The sequence below is a fragment of the Ahaetulla prasina genome, chromosome 12 (assembly GCF_028640845.1).
Source record: "Ahaetulla prasina isolate Xishuangbanna chromosome 12, ASM2864084v1, whole genome shotgun sequence".
In the NCBI taxonomy this organism is placed as follows: Eukaryota; Metazoa; Chordata; class Lepidosauria; order Squamata; family Colubridae; genus Ahaetulla; species Ahaetulla prasina.
Window position 1 is genome coordinate 26,666,104 of NC_080550.1, and position 21,016 is coordinate 26,687,119.

The 21,016-nt window shown below is 43.5% G+C and overlaps 1 protein-coding gene across 1 annotated transcript in view; it reads left to right on the forward strand.

Annotated features, from left to right (window-relative positions):
- Positions 1-147: 147 nt before the first annotated feature.
- Positions 148-21,016, forward strand: part of CSNK2A2 (casein kinase 2 alpha 2) — a 30,440-nt gene continuing 9,571 nt past the window's right edge. Inside the window, exons 1-6 of the mRNA XM_058155682.1 lie at positions 148-516; positions 2,113-2,224; positions 13,478-13,579; positions 15,031-15,081; positions 17,711-17,770; positions 19,317-19,400. Coding sequence (XP_058011665.1) covers positions 413-516; positions 2,113-2,224; positions 13,478-13,579; positions 15,031-15,081; positions 17,711-17,770; positions 19,317-19,400 — 513 coding nt within the window. The 5' untranslated portion in view covers positions 148-412. The remainder of the gene's footprint in view (positions 517-2,112; positions 2,225-13,477; positions 13,580-15,030; positions 15,082-17,710; positions 17,771-19,316; positions 19,401-21,016) is intronic.

A 21,016-nucleotide genomic window follows, 5' to 3' on the forward strand; every position in this document is an offset into this window, starting at 1 on the left:
CGTCAAGGCGACCGGCCGGCGCGAGAGCCGCCTAGGCCCCGCCAGCGCTCGCCCGGGGTCCGCCGCGCCAGAGGGGTCGCTGCAGCGCCGGGCCGAGCCGGCAGGCGCCGCGGGCTTCCTCTCGCGCGGGGCGGGCCGGGCCGTAGGGTTGCCGCCGCCTTTGCCGCGTCCGGTGCGGCGCCCAGCGCCGCGGCCAGGCCAGAAGCGCCCCTCCCCCGCCGCCGCCCGCCCCGGCCTCCCTGCTCGGCCCGGCCTGGCGCCGCAGCTCCCGCTCGCCGCTCGCGCCTCGGGGCTGCTGCTGCTGCTGGCGGAGCTGCTGGGCCGCCGGTGGTGCTGCCGCTCCGTCGCCGCCCCCGCCCGCCGCCCCCGCCGCCTGCTCCTCCTCGTCGCCCCGCAGCCGCCCGGCACCGCCATGCCCGGCCCGGCCGCGGGGAGCAGGGCCCGCGTGTACGCCGAGGTGAACGGCCTGCGGAGCCGCGAGTACTGGGACTACGAGGCGCACGTCCCCACCTGGGGGTAAGCAGGCCTGCGGGGCGGGCGGGGACGGAGGGCCCCTCCTCAGGCGCGACGGCAGCAGCGTCCCGGCGCCGCCTCGGGCTCTCGTAAGGTGTGGAGGGGGGGGGAGCCGCAGGAGCGCCGCCGTCGCCAGGGAAGGGGCTGCGGGGCGACGGTCGGTCGTCCTGCGCGCCGGGTGGGAAGCCGCACGAGGGAGCCTCCCGGCCCGCCTCCTGGCTTTTCGGGGTGGTGAGGCGAGTCCGCAGGACGGTGGTTGCGACGGGTGGGCTGGAGGGCCTGGAGAGCCCGCGTGGGAAGGCGAGACGTTTCTGCCAAACGGGCGGGACAAAGGCTCCTCAGGCTGCGTTGCTGTAACAAACGGCCTTCCGTCTTCTCATTGGGTTCAGTGGTTCTAACGAGCACGGCACGACCCGGCTTCTGAAAGGCTTCTGAATGGACCGAACCGCCCTGGGCAAATCCCAGGGGTCCAAAAGTGGTTTGTAGTTCCTTAGGTTCCTCCCCCACCCCGCAACCCCTCCTTTTGTATGAAGCTCTCTGATGGGATGTGATGGGGGTGGGGGGGGGTCCTAGATTGGCATTTCCCAGGTGTTTGTGAAGCTTCAAATCCCATAATTCTAATCCCAGATGGAAAAGACTCATTTGGAGAGAATATTCAGACCATCTAGAGCAGGGGTGTCCAAACTTGGCCCCTTGAAGAGTGGTGGACTTCAACTCCCAGAATTCCCCAGCCAGCATGAGCTATAAACATGAGCAAGTTGCTGGCTGGGGAATTCTGGAAGTTGAAGTCCACCACTCTTCAAGGGGCCAAGTTTGGACATCCCTGATCTAGAGCAAGGGACTCCAACCTTGGCAACTTTAAGCCTGGAGGACTTCAACTCCCAGAATTCCCCCAGCCAGCAAAGCAAAGCTGGCTGGGGAAATTCTGGGAGTTGAAGTCCGCCAGGCTTAAAGTTGCCAAGGTTGGAGTCCCTTGCTCTAGAGTGCTGTGCAGTTTTAAACATCGCTTCCATAGCAGGAATGAGAAGCTTCTACGCTGCTGAGAAATTTCAGCTTTCCTCTCCAGGCTCCCTGTGGCCCTCTGAGGTTGCCAATGAATTTGTCCCCGTCCCATTTCATTGCTAGCCAGTCCTTTCCCCCCTCCCCTTTCTTCCCAGATTAATCTTGGGGATTGTTCTTGCCCTTTTCACCGAGGCTCTGTTTGAACCCTTCTTCCCCAAACACATCAGTTCCCTTGCTTCTCCCCACCAATCGATAGCAAACAGAAGGGTAAGAAGCCTGAGAGGTTGTGGGCTGCCTTCCTCCTCTCTTCAGCTTGTGGAATTTGTTTTACTTATTTAAAAGACTCATATAGATTATCCATTAAATGCACCTGGGCATTTTACAGGCAACAGTAAAAAAAGGTAAAAACCATCATACTGATGGGTAGGGTGGTTGCAGAATCCTCCTTCCCAGCAGGAACAGTCAGGTGAGAGCATACAGAAGAGGCATGGCTGTGGCTCACCTGAGGACGTCTTTTTCTAGTTCCTCACTCTGAGGGAGCAGAGGATCTCTTTGTCAAGTCTCTTCTCAGTCATTTTCCTCCTTCACTGTTTGCAGTAATCAAGACGATTATCAGCTAGTTCGGAAACTCGGCCGGGGGAAATATAGTGAAGTCTTTGAGGCTATAAACATCACCAACAATGAGCGAGTGGTTGTGAAAATTCTTAAGGTGAGTTCCTACTGGATGCTTAGCATGGCAATTAAGAATGATATATTGATATCTTGTTTTCCTAGTATTCTGATTGATATACAGATTGATATACAGGTTATCCTTGATTTACGACTGGTTGTAGTCATGGTAGCCATAGAACAGGTGGCTTTTTGGCCTGTAAAAGCATTTCTTGGCATCATAAAATGTTGCCTTCCCCCCCCACCCCAAAAAATTAAAGGATCATATTTCAGATGCTGGGCAACCTGTTTGCATTTACAACTAATGTCAATCATGTCATGATTTGCAAACCTCCCCGCCAGCTTGCAGCATTCTCTCACAATGGTTCAGAAGGCCCCTTTCTCCGAATTGTGTAATTTGGGGAAGGAGCCTTCCGAACCATTGTGAGAATGGGGCCCACCTGTAGAATGGAACATGACAACAGAAAGGTAAGTGGACCCGCATCTGTGGGTGGGAAGCGGGTCGGTATACCATTGGGCCTAGCCATCCAATGCCTCCCAGCTCATGGCAAATTTCCACCTAGAGGTGCTGGGCCTTCCAGAGCCTCCCCTGCTGATGCACCCCTTATGCTCACTTAACAGTTTTCGTTCACATTGTGGGTGCTTCAATTAATGATTACAGTCATGGCCAACATTCCAGGTTCAATGGTGGTCGTAAATCGAGGACTACCTTTAGTAAATGAGCCCTCATTTTCAGTGCATGTTGAAGTGCTGGTTTCTACCTTTGGCTCTAGAAACTTTTATGACAGAAGTATTTCTTCTGTTTAAAGAAAGGTAAAACCGCATTTGGAACACTTCTGTCATAAAAGCTTCTAGAACAACATTTCCCAATTTGGAATGTTATTACTAGTTTAATAGAATATATTTTTTTTATTGGCCAAGTGTAAGTGGACACACAAGGAATTTATCTTGGTGCATTGAATTTTATAAACAGTTACAGAGCAGTATTCTATGTAAAGTAGCAAACGTCAGATATATTAAAAGGAGAAATGCATGGCTAATTGCCATTCAACATGGAAATAATCAGAACTTAACCCAGAATTTCCCTGTGACGATGAAGATTGAACAATATTTTACTACCTTTTTGAGGTTTTTGCAGATTTGTTGGTTAACAGAAAATAGCCATTCTCTTTCACTCTGTTCATGTTAAGAATAATCATACTTGGAGACCATATTACATCAGTCAGTAATTCTGTCAAAAATGAAAATTTAACTCTGCAGAACTATAAATTAGAACAGGCGTGGGGATTTTGAAAAACTGGTTTTTCCCCAGAAGGTTAATGTAACTGTGAAACATCTTTTCTCTGTAAATAAAATGGGTCTGACGTTATAGTAGTTTCAATAATAGTAAAATGCTATTTAATTGGATTATTGTGTTGGATGTTGTAGTTCAGTATATGCCTATAAATATCTCCTTCAAAATCCCTGTCCAGCTTAATTTTAAAGCAAAATATACGTTAATATATTTTGCTTTAATATCTAATACATTTCAGCCCATCAGCAGTGAGTAAAATCTTCACAATCCTTTCAGCAAAGCATTTTGTAACTACCCAAGCCAATGATTACAGGTCATTGTGGAACACACACACATACACACACCAATAGCCATGTTGTGAAACTGCTCCTAAATTGTTCCAGAACATTTATTAAAATAGTGTGACATTTTTAGTTCATGTAGTGTGCAAAAAGAAGGAATAGAAAGAAGCAGCTGCTTTTGTGTGCGTCTTTTTGGTACAGGTAGTCCTCAATTGAGCCCAGAATTTTGGTCATAAGTTAAGGCAGTTGTGAAGTGGGTCATCCCATGACCTGACTTAATTTTATGACTCTTTATGATGGTTGTAAAGCAAATAACCACAGTTGTTCAGTGATCTGTGTGGTTGCTAGGTGAATCATTTGTGAGATGGAACGTTTTCTTGGACTAGATGATCTAAAATGTCCCTTCCAACTCTGTTAAAAGAAGTGGACCAGACAAGAGAATCACGCTTTCCCAGGAAAGAGGCAGCACATTCCAGGCAGAGGCCCTCATTAATAGACTGCCCCATTCCAAATTGGATGGGGGGAGGGGGTTGGAGAAGAAGAAGATAGGATTAGCCACACTGGAGAATCTTTCAGGATGTGTCTGCTAGGTGAGAAGGTTATGGGTTAGTCTGGCAAGATTCTGTCCATTGGTGTAAACTGGGCGTCGGCAACCTGTGGCTCTTTCATCCCCCTGCTGTAGCTCCCTATCAGCTGAACCCACCACTGGCTGGCCTCACCCTCCCCTCCCAGTCACTCCTCGCCTGGCCTGAGAAGGTAAGGGTGACGGCTCCATATTCCAGAGTGGGAGCGAAGCACACTTGTACTCGCCTCATCTCGCAGCCCTTGTTGTTGCTGCACACACCTCGGTCACTTGGGGAGACACGCAATTTGCTCTCTGCCCCGAGACACTGGCCTGGCCTGGCTGCAGCCGATGCTCTGAATTGTAATGAGCTCCAGGAGGAGGAGGAGACACTGTCACCCCCATTATGAAGCATGCTAAATATGTTATGTTATGTTATTATATGTTAAATGTAAGTGCTGCGCAAGGTCCTGCAAGAGCAGCGGGCGGGCCATGGAGGTGGCAACAGCAAGGGCCTCGGTTGCAGTCTGGCTGGGCCAGTGTCTCGGAGCGGAGAGCAAGTCGCGTGTCAGGCCAGGCAAGGAGTGACTGGGACCTCCCCTCCCCTGCGCGAGGGGCGGGGCCAGCCAGTAGGGGGTTCAGCTGACAGGGAGCCACAGAAGACGAAAGCGCTTCATTTATCTGGGAACCTGAAATGACTCTTGATTTAAATCATATGGTAAAAAGCACTCAAAGAAGAAGAAAGAACATCAGCAACAACAACATAAACCCCAACCCTTGCCTGTTTTTCGAAATGGTTCAAGAGGGAACACACACGAGAGAGAGGGAGGGAGAGAGAGAGAGAGAGAGAGAGAGCGGGAGAGAGGGAGGGGGAGAGAGAGAGAGCAGGAGAGAGGGAGGGAGAAAGAGAGAGAGAAGGAGAGAGAGACAGAGATATCTGTTTCCCACAGAAAACAAAACACCAGGATCCAAAAAACCTGGGTAGGCATGGCTGGGGGGTGTCATGTGACTGGGTGGGAGTGACATTGAGTTGGCCACGCCCACCCTGGTTTTTTTTTGGCTCCCGGTGTTTTCTTTTCTGTGGGAAACGAGTCCGAATGGCTCTTTGAGTGTTTAAGGTTGGAGACCCCTGGTGTAAGCAAACAAAGGATTGGGCTTGAAGGGGTTTCACAGTGTCGTCTTAGGGCTTGGGCCTGGCAGTGTGGCTGCTTAGTGAATCCAGCATATCCAGGGGGTGTTTTCTATCACAGTATAGGAAAAAATGTCATAATTCACAATCAAATGAGCCCAGGACTCATTAGAACTGGTAAATTGTAACACTATCGCAGTTGCGATTGTAAATACAACTGCTCTTAAATGCAAGCCAGTTGCCAAGCAGCTGAAATGTGATCATGTGACCATGGGGGAGTGCAACTTTTTACGATGATAGGATGTATTTTACAAGCAGTAAAGTCCTCTTTCGGAGGCTGTCATAACTTTGAAAGACCATTAAACAAGGACTTACCTGTACAAGGTTTGTTACAGACCAAAAGTGTTCTCAAAAGAGACATGAAAGTGGGGTTCCCCCACACATGATTTACTAGGGATTCACAATCCCTGCAGTCACCATCTAGATCTTGACTTTTTCAACGGTATTTTCTGCTTTTGTGCTGCACCTGATGCAGGGAAGTGAGGAACCTGAGTTCTCTTTTGTGCTCTTTTGATTGCTCAAAATAACAACATTGTTCAATTGGGAGGAGTTGCTTGGTTGTTTCTGGAGGACCTTTTCTGTGATTTGTTTTTAACTGCTCAGACTCGAGCTATTTCAGCCAGGCCACCAAAAGAGCAGCTTGGTCTGAATTGCTTCGTGTTCGGCCTTTGGGTTCATCCTATGCAGCCCCTGTCTCTCCACAGGCTTCAATCCCTGATGTCATGAAAAACGGTTCCTTTTTCTTGGTAGAATCCCTCATGCCTCCATGCTGGTAATTGTTCATATGAATGATAGTTTGTGCTGAATTAATAAGAGATGGAAGGCAAAGCTTGCAGAGATTCAAAAGTAGAAGTTTTGCGGTCTCTTTTTTCAGCTTCAGACAAGCAGGTGGGCTTTGGTGGTTGGAGTCTTCCAGTCTTAGGTAGCTACCATACCTGTTGAATCCATTATGAGAAATGTTAGACTATGGCTAGTAGGGAGCAGCAGATGAGTTTTGTCTCCATATCCGACAAAACTGAGATGGGCAACAGTTGGGCTCAAAAAATTGTTTATTTATTATTCCAATTTATGTAGCTGCTCATCTCATATATGACCAGAATAGAACAATTAAAAATGATAAAAAATAGTACAATCGTCATAAAATGAAATAATATTCATAGCCGAGGTGATCATATCACTACAACCACTGTAATGGCTCGAGTCTTTTCCTATCATTCATTCAATAATACATTTTTTTCTCTTTTACACACCTGTATGCTACAGAAGGAAAAGCAGTAGAGCTTCTCTTTCTCTTCCTCTCTGTCCCTCCACCCTCATCACATGGAGTCTCTTCAACAATGCACATCCCTGCTAACTTGCACGTGCTTCCTGTTGTGGCCTCCTGTCGTGTCTCTTCCGTTTTGGAGTTGCAGTCTGGTCACACATCTTTTATCCTGTGGCTAAAATCCTTTTCCTGTGACTCCTGTCTCTGATCATTGGCCCTGTGCATTCCCCTGAGAGCCACATGGCATTGGACATCAGTTGTGAGCTGCAGGATGGCCCGGTTTCTCTTTGCGTAGAAAATACTGTAATCATATTTATTTGATCAGTGCAATGGGGGCTATTTGTGCCATTTGACAAAGGGTAAATAATTGAAAAGTTGGAATACTATATGGAACCAAGCCTGTGTTAAAACTACAGTGGCCATTTTTGCTCTCATCAAGATTCCCAACAAGATGCAGTTCAGGAGTGAGAAAAGCCAGGTCCTGCACTTAGGCAAGAACAATCAAATGCACAGGTGTAGAATAGGTGGTTCCTGGCTCAATACTAATCACTGTGAGACAGGTCTAAATGTCCTACTGTTGTGGTCCCCAACCTTTCCAGCTCTGCATAATGGTGGAGGGGGAGGGGATGATTTTGTGCTCACAATCTATCCCACGTATGTGTGAATGGAGCATCACGCATAGCCCAGTTCCCAATGGGCTGTGGACAGGGGATTGGGGACCCCTATCCTAGTGAACAACCACTTAAGTATAATCCCAAAAAGCTGCCAAAAAAAGTCAATGCAGTCCTAGGCTGCATCAACAGAGGGATCGCATCAGGATCACATGACGTGCTAGTACCGCTTTGGCAAGACCTCACATGGAATATTGCATCCGATTTTGGTTGCCACGATAGAAAAAAGATTCTGAGGCCCTAGAAAGAATGCAGTGAAGGACAAAGATGTTAAGGGATGTGGAAGCTAAACTGTGTTATGTGTGGTTAAGGATCCTAGGTATGACTAGCATAACAGAGAAGGAAGAAGAGAAGAACTAGAGCTAATGTAATAGCTGTCTTTCGGTACTTGAGGGGCTGTCACAGAGAAGAGGGGATCAACATTTTCTTCAAAACACCTGAGGCCAGGATAAGAAGCAACAGGTGGAAGCTCTTTAAAGAGAGATCCAAGCTAGAAGGAAAGAGAAGTGTTTTGCCAGTGAGAACAACTAATCAGTGGAACAGCTTGCCTCCCAGAGTTGTAGGTGCTCCATCGCTGGAGAATTTGAAGAAAATATTGGACAACCGTTTGCAGTAAGGGAGTCCTACCTTGAGCAGAGGGCTAAAGAGGCAGACTTCCAAGGTCTCTTCCAGCCTTATGCTTCCATTCTCTGGACCTCATTGTCTTGACGGGTGGCTGTTCTAATCTTACGTGAAATGATTCTCCTACATCAAATTAGTCTGGTAATTCATAGCTTGCTAGATGCATCCAAGAATTCTGTCAAGATGAACTCTTGAAATTCTGTGTGCTCACTCCCATGCCGCTAGGATCAGTACTAATAGCGGATTCCTCTTGGATAGGAAGCAACCGATTTGTGTAGGCTTATGGCCAGCAGGTAAACTTTGGAGAGCAGGTTAATGTTTAGTTGATTGCTACTTGACCTTGGGGATCACTTTGGGCCTCCCGTGTAAGGTGACAGTTAGAAGGATAAAGTAAAGCAGAATATAAATATAAGAAATTGTTGAGTTTAGACCCACTGCTTTGAACGTTTTGGGAAAGCGCTAGATCAATCAGGTGCTATAAATTTTGAGTTTTCAGAACTTGTCTTTTTTTTTTTTAAAAAAAGGGCAAAATTGGAAAAAGAGCCAATTTAGGTTAGTGGTGGTGATGGGGACCAGGCTAGAAACCAGGAGATGGTGAGCTCTAGTCCCACTTTAGGCATGAAAGCCAGCTGGGTGATTTTGGGTCAGTCAGTCACTCTCAGCCCAATCCATCTCACAGGGTTGTTGTTTTGGGGACAATAGATAGAGGAGAGAGTATTAGGTTCATTTGATGCTTGTGTGGTTTATAAAAATGATAAATGATTTCGCCGCGAACTTAAAACCTATTTATTCCGTCTAGCTGGACTGGCTTGATTTTAAAATTTTTAATTTGTTTTTATGGGTTTTTAAACTTTTGTAAATTTTATAGGGTGTTATTGTATTTTAAATTATTGGCCAATTGAATCAGTTTTTAAGGGGTTGTTCTTAATATTATATGTACTGTTCTTTTTGTATTTTATTCTGGCTGTGCACTGCCCTGAGTCCTTTGGGAGAAGGGCGGTATACAAATTAAAATATTATTATTATTATTATTATTATTATTATTATTATTATTATTATTATTATTATTATTATTATTATTATTATTATAATAAAAGGCAGGATATATATATATGTGTGTAAAGAGGCCATGCCTACACTTTTATAGGAATCGTGGGAATAATCTGCATATATGAATATGGGGATCTGTCAGGTTTAGAGGCAGTGTTAAGTTTGTATATTAACAAGGGAACTCGTATTTCAAGTTGGAAAGACAGTGGCTGAACCAGATGGGGAACCAACATCACTTATTTTATCCCAGAGAGAGAGAAATGTCCAATTTGGCTCTGAGGTCTGCAATTGTCTATGGTACTGTAGAAAAAGGGTTGCCATTTCTCAGCTTATCTGTTCATAGAGTTAATTATATACCTTGCCCTGGAACAACCTGAAAACTAACCCAGTCTTAAGGAGGATGAATAAACTGCTTTATCAGTGATAAAGGACATAAACATCCCATCAGCAACACACTTGTCAGGCAGGTGTGATGGAGGATCCTGTGAGGATGGACGTTACTCTCTTGGGCATTCTTATGGTATGGACTGGTCTGGTCTGGCTATGGGACGATTTCATCTAGGGGCACCGGGGGAAAATGACCATGTTGTGCTGGAGTTCTTAATTTAAGGGAATTGAAAACGTAGTACAGTTGAGTGGTAGCTTGGAGAGTAAGAAACCGGATTTTAATAAATGTGGCAATAAACTAGGAGTCCATGGCTAGAGAAACTAATGGTAAGGAGCTCAGGATTGATTGGTGTACATAAGAGGCACCAAAGGCACAATACCCACCTGTGTAAACTTGGGAACAATGACAGACAGCATCGTTTCTGAAACGGGATCTTAGAATGGAGCAGTCAGCAGCATTCCAACAATTACTCCTCTTGCTGGGATGCACTGATGGAATTTTTCTGGATTATTTTTTCCTCACAACGCCTGGCCAGATTTGGTCCGTTTGCAAGTGTGGACTTCTTTTGCCTGTTTCTGTGCCATGTCAGATGTTATCATGTTCCGTTTTCTGTGAGCGATCCAGCTGATGGTCTACAGAGAATGGTGTGTTTCTATATAATTTTCCAACCTTCTATTGGGTTGGAAAGGATGAAAAGGGCTTTTTCAGCTATCTTCTGAATAAAGAGGACTACACAAACAGCATCCAGGCTGCTGCTTAAAAGCCACAAAATGTTGATTAGTGATAAAGAGGGGAAATCCCTGCTCCTATTTTGGTTCAATGTTCTCTTTAGTAGAACTAAATTTTAAAATGGGTAATTTGACCAAAGTGTGCCTATTTATTTTGAGAGAGTTTAAATCTCCAGAGCTAGATAAATTACCATATTTTTTGGAGTATCAGATTTACTTCCCCCCCCCCCAAAAGAGGTTGGAAATGTTGGTGCGTCTTCTACACCGAAAACAGCTATTTTTGGCCTCCCAAAACCCTGCCCCGCTCATCCCATTTTTGCGAAAAATGGGCCCGTTTTTTGCAAAAACAGGAGTGTTTTTGCCCTCCCTCAGCCCCCAGGAGCACTCTATAGGCCTCCCAAACCCTCTACGCACCCCATTTTTGCAAAAAACGGGGAATGCAGAGGGTTTGGGAGGCATGCAGAGTGCTCCTGGGGACTGGGGGAGGGCAAAAACCTTTTTTTTTTCCTTACTTACCTCTTCAAAATCTTGGTGCGTCTTATACACCGGTGTGTCTTTTAGTCTGAAAAATATGGTACATCCTATGACTGAAGGACCTAGCTGGTAGTCTGGCCAAACATTTTTGTATTTTCTTTTGAAAAATCCTAAGGAACAACAGCGGCATTTCTTCAGAAAGGGGAAAAACTAGGGGAACTACATACAAGTAATCCTGATAACATTATTTGTGTAGAGCAGGCCATTTAGAAGATTTAGTCTTAAAGAATTTACAAACAAGATAGTAATGGATACATCCAGAGCAAATCTTGCAAGGCTGACTTACTTTCACTTTTGATCTGGTAAATTGGTGGTGTGATTTCAGTAAGGCATTTGACAAAGTATCCCAAATCTTCTGATTAGGAAGCTAGTTAAAGGTAAGCTGAGTGGCATGACTGTTTAGAAGGTACTTGAAAATCATGTGTTTCTCTATCAAATGAGAGATACCTCGTGGGATTTTCCAATGTTTATTAATGACTTGGAAAATTTAAAAGAATATTTATCAGATCTGTAGATGACACCATCTTGGATGAGATACCGATCATCTTAGAGCATCAAAATGAAATTCGGAACTTGACTAGACTAGAGATCAACTCCACAGGAAGGTTAAAACTGCTTTTATTAAGAATGTCTATAATAAGAGAATCTCACAAGTCTGATTGTGCTGTGACTCCTCCTCTTCCTTAGATGCCTCCTTTGGCAATAGTATTTCTGAAAAAGATCTTGGAGTAGAAGTTAATTGCAACCCGAGTATAAGCCACAAAATAGAGAAATGCAGTTTTGCATTGATTGCATCAACAAATGTATAATTTCCAAAACAGGGAATGTTTTGCATTGAGTATGGAACCTAATTCTCAGCATCAAATTTTTAAAAAGGATTCAGATAACTGGAAGCAGTTCAAAGAAGAGCAACAGGGATGATTAACGTAACATAAATTAAACCTGCAAGGGAAAATGGTGGAATACCAGAAGGGTTGGGAATCCCTTCTAACTATCTCATCCTGTGACCTGAGTCCCATTAATAGCTAAAGAGATTCTGGGTAAACAAACAGACTTTAAACTGTATAATCCAACCCCATATTCTCTTTTTTGGGTCTTTGAATCTAAAGCTCTGCACAGCTCTACTAATTTCCATGACAACTAAGGTCAGAATAGTGAACGGAGTATTTTTCACAGTTACAGCTGTAAAAAAATCTGAAAGAGCAGGAAAAATGCTGCTGCTGATGGCTTTTAAGAGAGTTATTAACTACAAAGTGCAAGGAGAATTAATCAGTTTTTTGCATTAAAGAAAGTCTTACCTCTGAGGCAATGGCCAGGAAGCAAAAACTTGGCATATTTGGGACAAGTGCTCTGAGGGATGATGAATGAGTAAAACTATTCTTGGCAGAGCTGAGGGAAATTAGGAGGAGGAGAGCAGAGTGAGAAAAGTGGGTGGGTGGGATGCAAGAGTCTGAATGGAGCCTGACTCAGTGACCCCTAACTTATCAAATATGGAAAGGCTGTATTGTTAGCTCATGCGATGCTAAAAAATAATTTTTAACAATGGTTTGCTAAATGGCCTAAAGAGACTTGTTCATAGATAACATTCTAACATTTTTCACAATTCTAAGCTACCACAACTTGGGTTTGTACAATACTCTGAAGTAAAAATGAAAGGCCAATTTATTGTTGTAACATGTTAACTTTATCCTTGAAATGTGGTCGTATCTCCCAAATTGCAAGACAACCAGGGTTTTCTGATGGAAGCAGGAGGTATGTCCCCCTGCCTTGTTGAGCTTTCATCCCTCTTCTCAGGATATCCTTGGACAGGTAAAAATGCACTCAAGTCAAGTTCAATTTTAGGTGGACAGAACTACAGGTAGTCCTCTACTTTAAGTCTGCCCATTTATGGTCATAAGTCGTGTTGGTCATAAAGCAGGTCATTCCACAACTGCACCTGTTTTTAATATCATTTTTACTTAAGTTGTTCCTAAACGAACCCATTGTTTGCTGTGGGCCAGTTTTGGCAAAAACATGAATTGTGTGACTATGGGACACTGCAAACAGCCATGAAGGCAATCCAGTTGCTGAGCTCCCAAAATGCAGTCACATGACCGTGGGGTGGGCGGCATCATAACTTCAGAAACAGGCAGTAAGTGGCTGGTGGTTGGTTCATTGTAGCTGTGAACAATTGCTAAGCAACCAATCGTATGTTGTGTCATAATAGGTCATACTACCTGTGTGCAGTTTTCTTTGCCACTGTATTAAACTGATTTGCCATTCTCTTTGTCTCCATGTTCAGATTTCTCAGTTTAGCTTTATTTATCTTTATGGCTTCTATGGCTGCTCATTTCACAAGAGTGACTGTGAGTGACAGCAACTACAACAGTATCTGTTCCAATACCTCCATAACACCTCCTTAAATGAAATAACATTTGGCTTGGTCTTCATAGATATCTCTGAGCCCAGGAAAATATGTGCCTCCTTTAAGGCCCAGCCGAGAGCTTCAGAGAGTCTGTGCTGGATCCAAGACACGATTAGCCATTTCTGGTCTGAATGATGCACAGCTGTCATTCTTCTGCATTTCTCAGTTCAAGAGTAACATATTTGCCACTAATGTGTGGTAAGAATTTCCTCCTGATGTTGCCAACGTTGCATCAGCCCAGCTGAGTTACTGGCTGCAAAGCAATGCTGAAACAAATCTCATGTATAATCACTCTTTTGTATTTAAGCCAGTGAAGAAAAAGAAAATAAAACGTGAAGTCAAGATTCTGGAGAATCTGCGTGGTGGAACCAACATTATTAAACTGATTGATACAGTCAAAGATCCAGTGGTAAGTATCAGGATAAATGAAAGATATTGGGATTTTTTGCTTCACCTACGAAATGGAATTAGAAACTTTTAATTTACATTCTGATTTGTATATGTTTTATTTGTGTCTGTACACACACACGCACATATCTGTTGGGAAAGCTGAATGGCCAGGCTGGGGTCAGATTATCCTGGAGAAGGTCTGACTGTGATCAGCTAAGAATCAGTTGATCTGGCTGGCTTGATGGTGCATCCTCCATCTCACTGCATAGAGAACATTTGGATTTGGATTTCTAATTAGTTTCTGAAAGGTTTAATATTCTTTCAGACAAAACTCCCCTTCAGTCCTCAAGGTAGGTCAGGAAACAGGAGGAAACCCGCAAGTGTGAGATAATTCAATGCTGCTTGCTATATCTTTAATGAGAAACCAATTCAGCCGGAAGATACTGGAGGAGGATCTTCCGTTGTTTGCTTCAAAGCTTCAGGAGGCCAGTAATGGCAAATAGAATTTTGTCATGGAATGTTAATGGCTTGAATTCAGCTCAGAAAAGAAGGAACAGGAACCAATAATGTTGGAAACATGGGAGAAAATCTGGGTTAGAAATGTTAAGTTTACACAAGCACAGAATTTAAGGGAAAATTTTTATAAGATGTTTTATAGATGGCACTTAGATCCCAAAAAATTATCATGTATGTATCCTGATATCCAAGCGAAATGTTGGAGGTGTGGTTGTGATGATGCTACATATTTTCATATTTGGTGGACTTGCAAGAAAATTAAGGCCTTTTGGATAAGAATTTGGTGGATTATTCAAAATGTACTGAAGAAGAAGATAAAGTTCCTGCCGCAATTTTTCCTTTTGGGAATTATAACGGATTGTACAGGGATTGAGACTAAATTGATTCTGAATTTAATAACAGCAGCAAGACTGTTGATTGGACAATACTGGAAGAAAGAAGAGATACCTACAATAGAAGAATGGATATTGAAAGTTATTAATTTGGCTGAGATGGCTAAAATCTCAGCTTTTTTAAAAGACAATACGCAGGAAAGATATTTAATTGAATGGAAAAAATGGATTGATTATCTACAAAACAGATATCAGATTAAGAAATATCAGATTGCCTTTGAATAATTAGAAAGTTATTTTATGTAATGGGGAGGGGGTTGGGAGATGAAAAGATTTGGATGAGGTTAATTGGATTAGAAGGGAAAATTTTACTCTATGTTTGGTTTATGTATAACAATACCTTGTGATTGACCCCGGAAGCCGGGGGGGGGGGGTTTCTGGGAGGGAGGGGGGAAAAAGGGGGGGAAATGTTTTTGTTTTTTTAAAAAAACTTTTTCAATAAAAAAAAAGAGAGAAACCAATTCAGCTGTTTAATTTGAGCCAATAGGAAAAAAAAACTTGAAATAATTAGGAAAATAGACTAGAAGAGAGTGTAATTAAATTGAACCTTTCTCTCTTTCAGTCAAAGACTCCAGCTCTGGTGTTTGAATACATCAATAATACAGACTTCAAGGTGAGTCAGAAAAGCTTGGGAGATGGAATGTGGAGTTGCTCATCTGGCAGAACAAACTCTGGAGCTTTTAAGGCAATTTGCAAGAAGCTGACCTGCCAACAGGAAACTGGCTGTTGTGGCACAATTCAAAGAAAGCTACTCAGAGCCAGTCTGTTGCCTGGCTTGGAGAATCCATCTCAGGATAGCAACAGTGGCCCTGCAGGGGGTCATTCCACAGTCATCTCTGTGCAGTAATACTTCGCTTATACACTCTTCATTTGGGAACTAGGCTAAATTTTGAAATGTACAGTAGTTCTGATGGATTTAATTCAGTTTTTTTTAAAAATTAAGACCAGGTTGTAGAATAGTTTAGAATCTGGGACACATTTGAATAGAATAGAATAGAATAGAATAGAATAGAATAGAATAGAATAGAATAGAATAGAATAGAATAGAATAGAATAGAATTTATTGGCCAAGTGTGATTGGACACACAAGGAATTTGTCTTGGTGCAGATGCTCTCAGTGTACATAAAAGAAAAGATACCTTCATCAAGGTACAACATTTACAACACAAATGATGGTCATAGGTTGCAATTTAACCCTTAATGATAGCAACAAAAAGTTACAGTCATACAGTTATAAGTGGAAAGGACACTTATAAGGACAGAGAATTATGAATAAAATTGCACACCTAAAGGAAATTCGGAAAAAGAGCAGCAGATCTGGAGTGAAGAAAATTAGGAAACACTGTACTGTATAATTTTTTAAAAAGAACATTGGTTGCATTAGAACGGCCAGATCCAGCCCCCAGGCCTTGAGTTTGACACCCCTGCATTAGAAACTACATAACACTGTAGGAATATTATAGAGAGAAGGAGCCCAAGTATCAGTGACATAATCAGTGGATATAAAATCTAATGGCAAATACCAGCGAATGTGCCTTCAGATAGAGGGCATGGAGTCTAATAAATTAGAAAACTGGAATAGAACAGATACTGCACAGGATTATTGAAATTAAAATCCAGTAAGCCAGAGTAGTATGAAGGGTATTCCGCTTCCCTTGAGTTTCCAGGGATCATTTGTGTTAGTGAGAGAAATGGGCTGGCCGGTGGTCATGATGGGTTCCTTCTACTGCCATTAATGCTACTTGGTCAAATAGCCAACGCCCAGATCTCAGGGCAAGAGGGGCTTCTCCACATTCACAGCCTGCCTCTTAAGGCTGTGGGTAGCAAGTATTGGGGAAATGAATCCTGCTTTGGTATCGGGTTCAGTTCAGTAGCCCTGGTCATACAAAAGAAGTTGCCTGCCAGTGTAGCTAATTAATTAGCAAAAGAAATTAATTTCTGATGAATGTTATTCAATTCAGGTATATATAAATGTGATGCATTCTGGCAGAACAAGCTGAAATTGTTAGTAATTTTAACTGGTAAGAAAGCAAGAAGTCCAGTGCATTAAAACAATCCAGTTTAGTTTTAAATAAGGGAAGCTAGCCAGTAGGTCAGCTGTTGAAGAATAAATATATGAAGAAGTTGCTGGAGGGTTTGTATCTGACCTAATTGATTATACTGATTGATGCCTAAACCCATTTTCTCCCTAGGAGAATGATCTCTTATCTGGGAAATCATCCAAAAGAGGCAATGAAGTGAAATTCTAAATACTTGGATGATAGCCAGGGTCTTCCCAGAGCTCAAGTATGACACATTTGGCTGTGCAATAAAATTGCTAGCATTTGTGCCACTTCCCCAGCTGGCATTTGGAATGTAGCCCCAGAAGCCATGCATTTCCAGATTTTAGATTTTCTATGGTCGAGTGTAAAGGTGGAGGTGATCAGGGTAGATACTGTATTCATAAATCTGGCAGAATTTGGATGAGAGAGCAATTTATGGGTTGTAAGTTTTAATTGTGTACCATCCTGACTAATTTGTGAGGGGGCTGCTACATGAATTACATAAGTAGAGAATAAATAAATCATTTTAAGAATGGAGGAAAATTTAGTTATCCTTTTTGCAAGTGGTGCCGTTTAACTTCTTTGTCAGTAATTTAGGTGAGGGTTGGAGGCAGGACAGGGGCAACACTACAGTGGAGATTAGATTAAGGTATTGCTTCTATTCTCCCCTGCAGATAGAAATATTTCCCTTACAGGGTCTCTATAAACATTGGTGAGCAGGTTGTGGTGCCTTAAGTAGAAATTTAAAACAGAGTTCTAGGTATATTGCAGGGTTCTGACTGCCTCGTATTAATCAACTTCTCAGCTGTAATCGGTTAATGTTGCTGTTCATCAATGGTCAGCTTTGCCTGCAGAGAATTCCCTCCCCAGTGCCATGTTAGAGTGCCAGCTTATTTTTACCCAACCGCTTGGCAATCTTTCCAGCATGAGTTCTTCACTCTAAACACCCCGCCTATCTCCATGGGAGCTTCTTCAGATTGCAAATGGTAGGTAGAGAAAATGAGCGTTAGGATCCTGCCCCGTACCTTAGCTTTCCAGGGTCATTTGAGGCTTTGTCAGTCTCCTCTTAGGGCTCTTGCAATCCATATAGACTTTTTGCTGAATGCAGAAGAGCATCTGCAGCCACCCAGTCGGAGGACCTAAGACATAAAAGGTCATGGAGCCACAAACCTGATTTATCTTTTCTTGTGTTTCTTTCAGCAACTGTACCAAATTCTAACGGATTTTGATATTCGGTTTTATATGTATGAATTGCTCAAGGTGAGTATTCATGATTTTAATTATTAGAAATTTTGAACTGCCTAGTAGCTGAAGTTTTTTGAGTGGTTTAAATGAGCCATTTACAAAGACATTCATGGTACCTAAATTTAAGTTTTCTCAGATGGAGAGCTGTGTAATGATGACAAATCACTTTTTAAAATTTTCTCCAAAAAATAAAGAGAAAAGAAATCGGAAAGTTTGCAGTCAGCCTTAAGAAAGACACCAATGTCTTTGCTTCAGCATTAAAGGCATGTGAATGTTGGTTGAGATTCAAAACACTGCAGAATCAGAATTGAATACATGTGGGGCTAAAACCTTTGGTTGGTTCATATATCACTCTAATTTATCTTTATTCTATTGAGAACACTCCAACTGACCTAGTTTACATAATACTCCAAGCTTTAAAGAATAATTCACAGTTAACTTAAATTCACAATTAACTGTTATCTTTAAAGAATAATTCACAATTCAATTTATGGAACCAAGGTATATGTTTCTGTCTATGGAGGGATGCACAAAATTAACAGACTTGGGTACAGTTCTCCAGAAGGGCCATGCTTTGAATTCCCAGTAGTTTGCTGTATTTTAAACTTCATGCTTCTGGACATGCTTCTTCATGCTTTGTTCCCAGGTCAGTTAGTTTTGCATAGGAGGGAACCATGGCACACCCAGTGCAGAGCGCCCTCCCCCCCCCTTACACTTTGATTTTCTCCTCTGTCCCAAATAACTGCCATGCCTCCTCTTGCCCATTATTTGCTTCCACTTAAGTTTCTAGAAGGTAGGCCAGACTCGAAAGAAAGTGTGGGTTCGCAGGGCACAATATGGGGGTCAGTAATGTAGAAAAAGGCACCAATTTCAAATCAGACCCTTGTAGGCTCCCAATAGCATTTCTGCTTGAAGTGTTTGTTTTGAGAACAGGTTGTTCCTGCCCTGTTAAGGAGGTTCCCCAGAGTCAGGGCTGGGCACAGATCCTGAAAACAACTTTCCCTGCTCGGATGCTGGGTGTCTGTTGTGCCCAGGCTGGGTTTACTCAGGCTAAAATCTGGGCAACATAGGCCCACAGTTAATCTTTCAGGAGCCAGAAGATGATTATTTCTTGAAAACATCGATACTTGGAACTAAGTGTCTAACCAGATATCATGCAAAAGGAGGGGAAAAGATGAGCCTATCTGACAGAGAGCAGCATCAGGCCATTGGGTGCTGATCTAGACTGGGAAAGGCAGGCTTGGCTTCGGGAATTGCAGGGGTCCTGGTGAGCTGGTAAAACGGCTCTCCCATCCGCCCGCCCCCTTTGCTTCTGCAGCCTTCTCAAATGGTCTTGGGAGGGGGCTTCCCAGTCTTCCCAGTCTCCTGTGAGTAGGGCTGGTGCTTGGTTGTGCCTTCCAGGTTAACCATTGTGCTTTCACATTTTTAAAAAAAATATTTTTGACTTTTTTTTGTATTTGGTTTTTGTAATATTTTGTTTTAGTATTGTTGTTCATGGCCCAGAGCCATTTGGAGTTGGGCAGCATTACAAGCATAATTTCTAAGCAAATATTTTTTGCAGGCCTTGGATTACTGTCACAGCATGGGGATCATGCATAGAGATGTCAAGCCCCACAATGTCATGATAGACCATCAACAAAAAAAGGTAACGCTTCTGAAAGGCATTGGAGAGGCCCCCATCACCCTCCCATCCCCATGCATTAGCAATGGGTGGCACAAATATCTTAAGGAATAGAATCTTTATTTAACCATGTCAATTATATAAAACTAATAAAAGTATATCAATAAGATAGAAAACAGTAGAATATGTTCAGAGTAAGTCATCACCCCTACAGTTAACCTCAATCTGATCTAAATATTTTGTCCTCTTCAAAATGTCCTTCCCTGCAAAAAGTAAAACTGTTTTTCTTGAATGCTCCAATATTTTTGAGTTTTTAAATAAGAATCAGAATCGAGCTGGAAGGGACCTTGGAGGTCTTCTAGTTCAAGCTCCTTCTCAAGCAGGAGACCCTGGGCCATTCCAGATAAGTCACTGTCCAGTGTCTTCTTAAAAACCTCCAGTGATGAAGTGCCCACAATGTCTGAAGGCCAGCTGTTCCACTGGTTAATTGTCCTCATTGTTAGGAAGTTTCTCCCTAGTTTCAGACTGCTTCTCTCCTTGATTTGTTTCCATCTATTGTTTCTTGTCCTGCCTTCAGATGCTTTGGAAAATAAATTGACCTCCCCCCACTCCTTCTTTGTGGCAGCCTCTCAAATACTGGAATACTGCTATCATCTCCACCCTAGTCCTTCTTTTATAAGACTCTAAGTAAACATCCTAAATAAGAGTCTTGTTGTGTCTTGCCCGCCCTCAGAGCAGCCGGGGCCTTCTTATCTGCTCCCGAACACGGAGGAATGTATGCCTCCCGGCCCCAGTCCTGGCTCCATGCCCAGACAAACTGCAGAAGAAGGAGCACCTCCCGGCCCCAGCCCTGACTCCATGCCCAGGCAAACGGAGCAGCTAGACCCCTCCCCCTCCTCCACAGCATGTGAGCCTGAGGAGGGTTTATTACCAACAGCTGATTGGAGTGACCCTCGCATCAGAAGATTGGATAGGCGGAGGCAACAGAAGGAAGGGAGGGGCAGGCCTTAATGAGTGCTGAGTCATGGAGCCACACCCCATGGCCTATATAAAGGATCTGCTTTCTGGCAGTCTCTGAGTCAGGCAAAAGTCGAACTTATCTTGCTGAAGTCACTTACTGGTCTCCTGCCTGCTCTGAGGACTTTGCTAGGACTTTGGGCAGAGCTGCAGAGGCAAGCCTGATTTGGATTTCCCTGACCCGGCCGTCAGCGGAGGAGTGGGACACTACAAGTCTAAATAAGAATCTAAGCAAGCCGCCTTTCCTGCAGAGTAGAGTTTGCAGTCAAGAAGAATGTGTTGATGCTCCACAAGCGCCCAGCCTTTCCTAAATTGGAACTCCATGAAATGTCCGATGTCTTACATGGAGTCCATTTATTCAGAATGAGTTCTAGACAAAGCTCTTCTGAGATGAGAATAAAGGAGAGAGCTGACTGCAGTCTTCTAATACGGTAAGCAACTAGTCTGCCATCCACATTTTTCTGATTGGGAGGCTGTTTAAGTGCTGCAGTGTCATCCTGGGTGGCTCCTTTAGATCTGAGTGGGCTGGGAGTTGGAGCGAGAATCTGAGGGATGAGGTGTGACAGTTGGGTTGCCTGTTGCACGTCTTCCAGAGCAGGTTCATGCCTGGGAGTCCTGAGCTA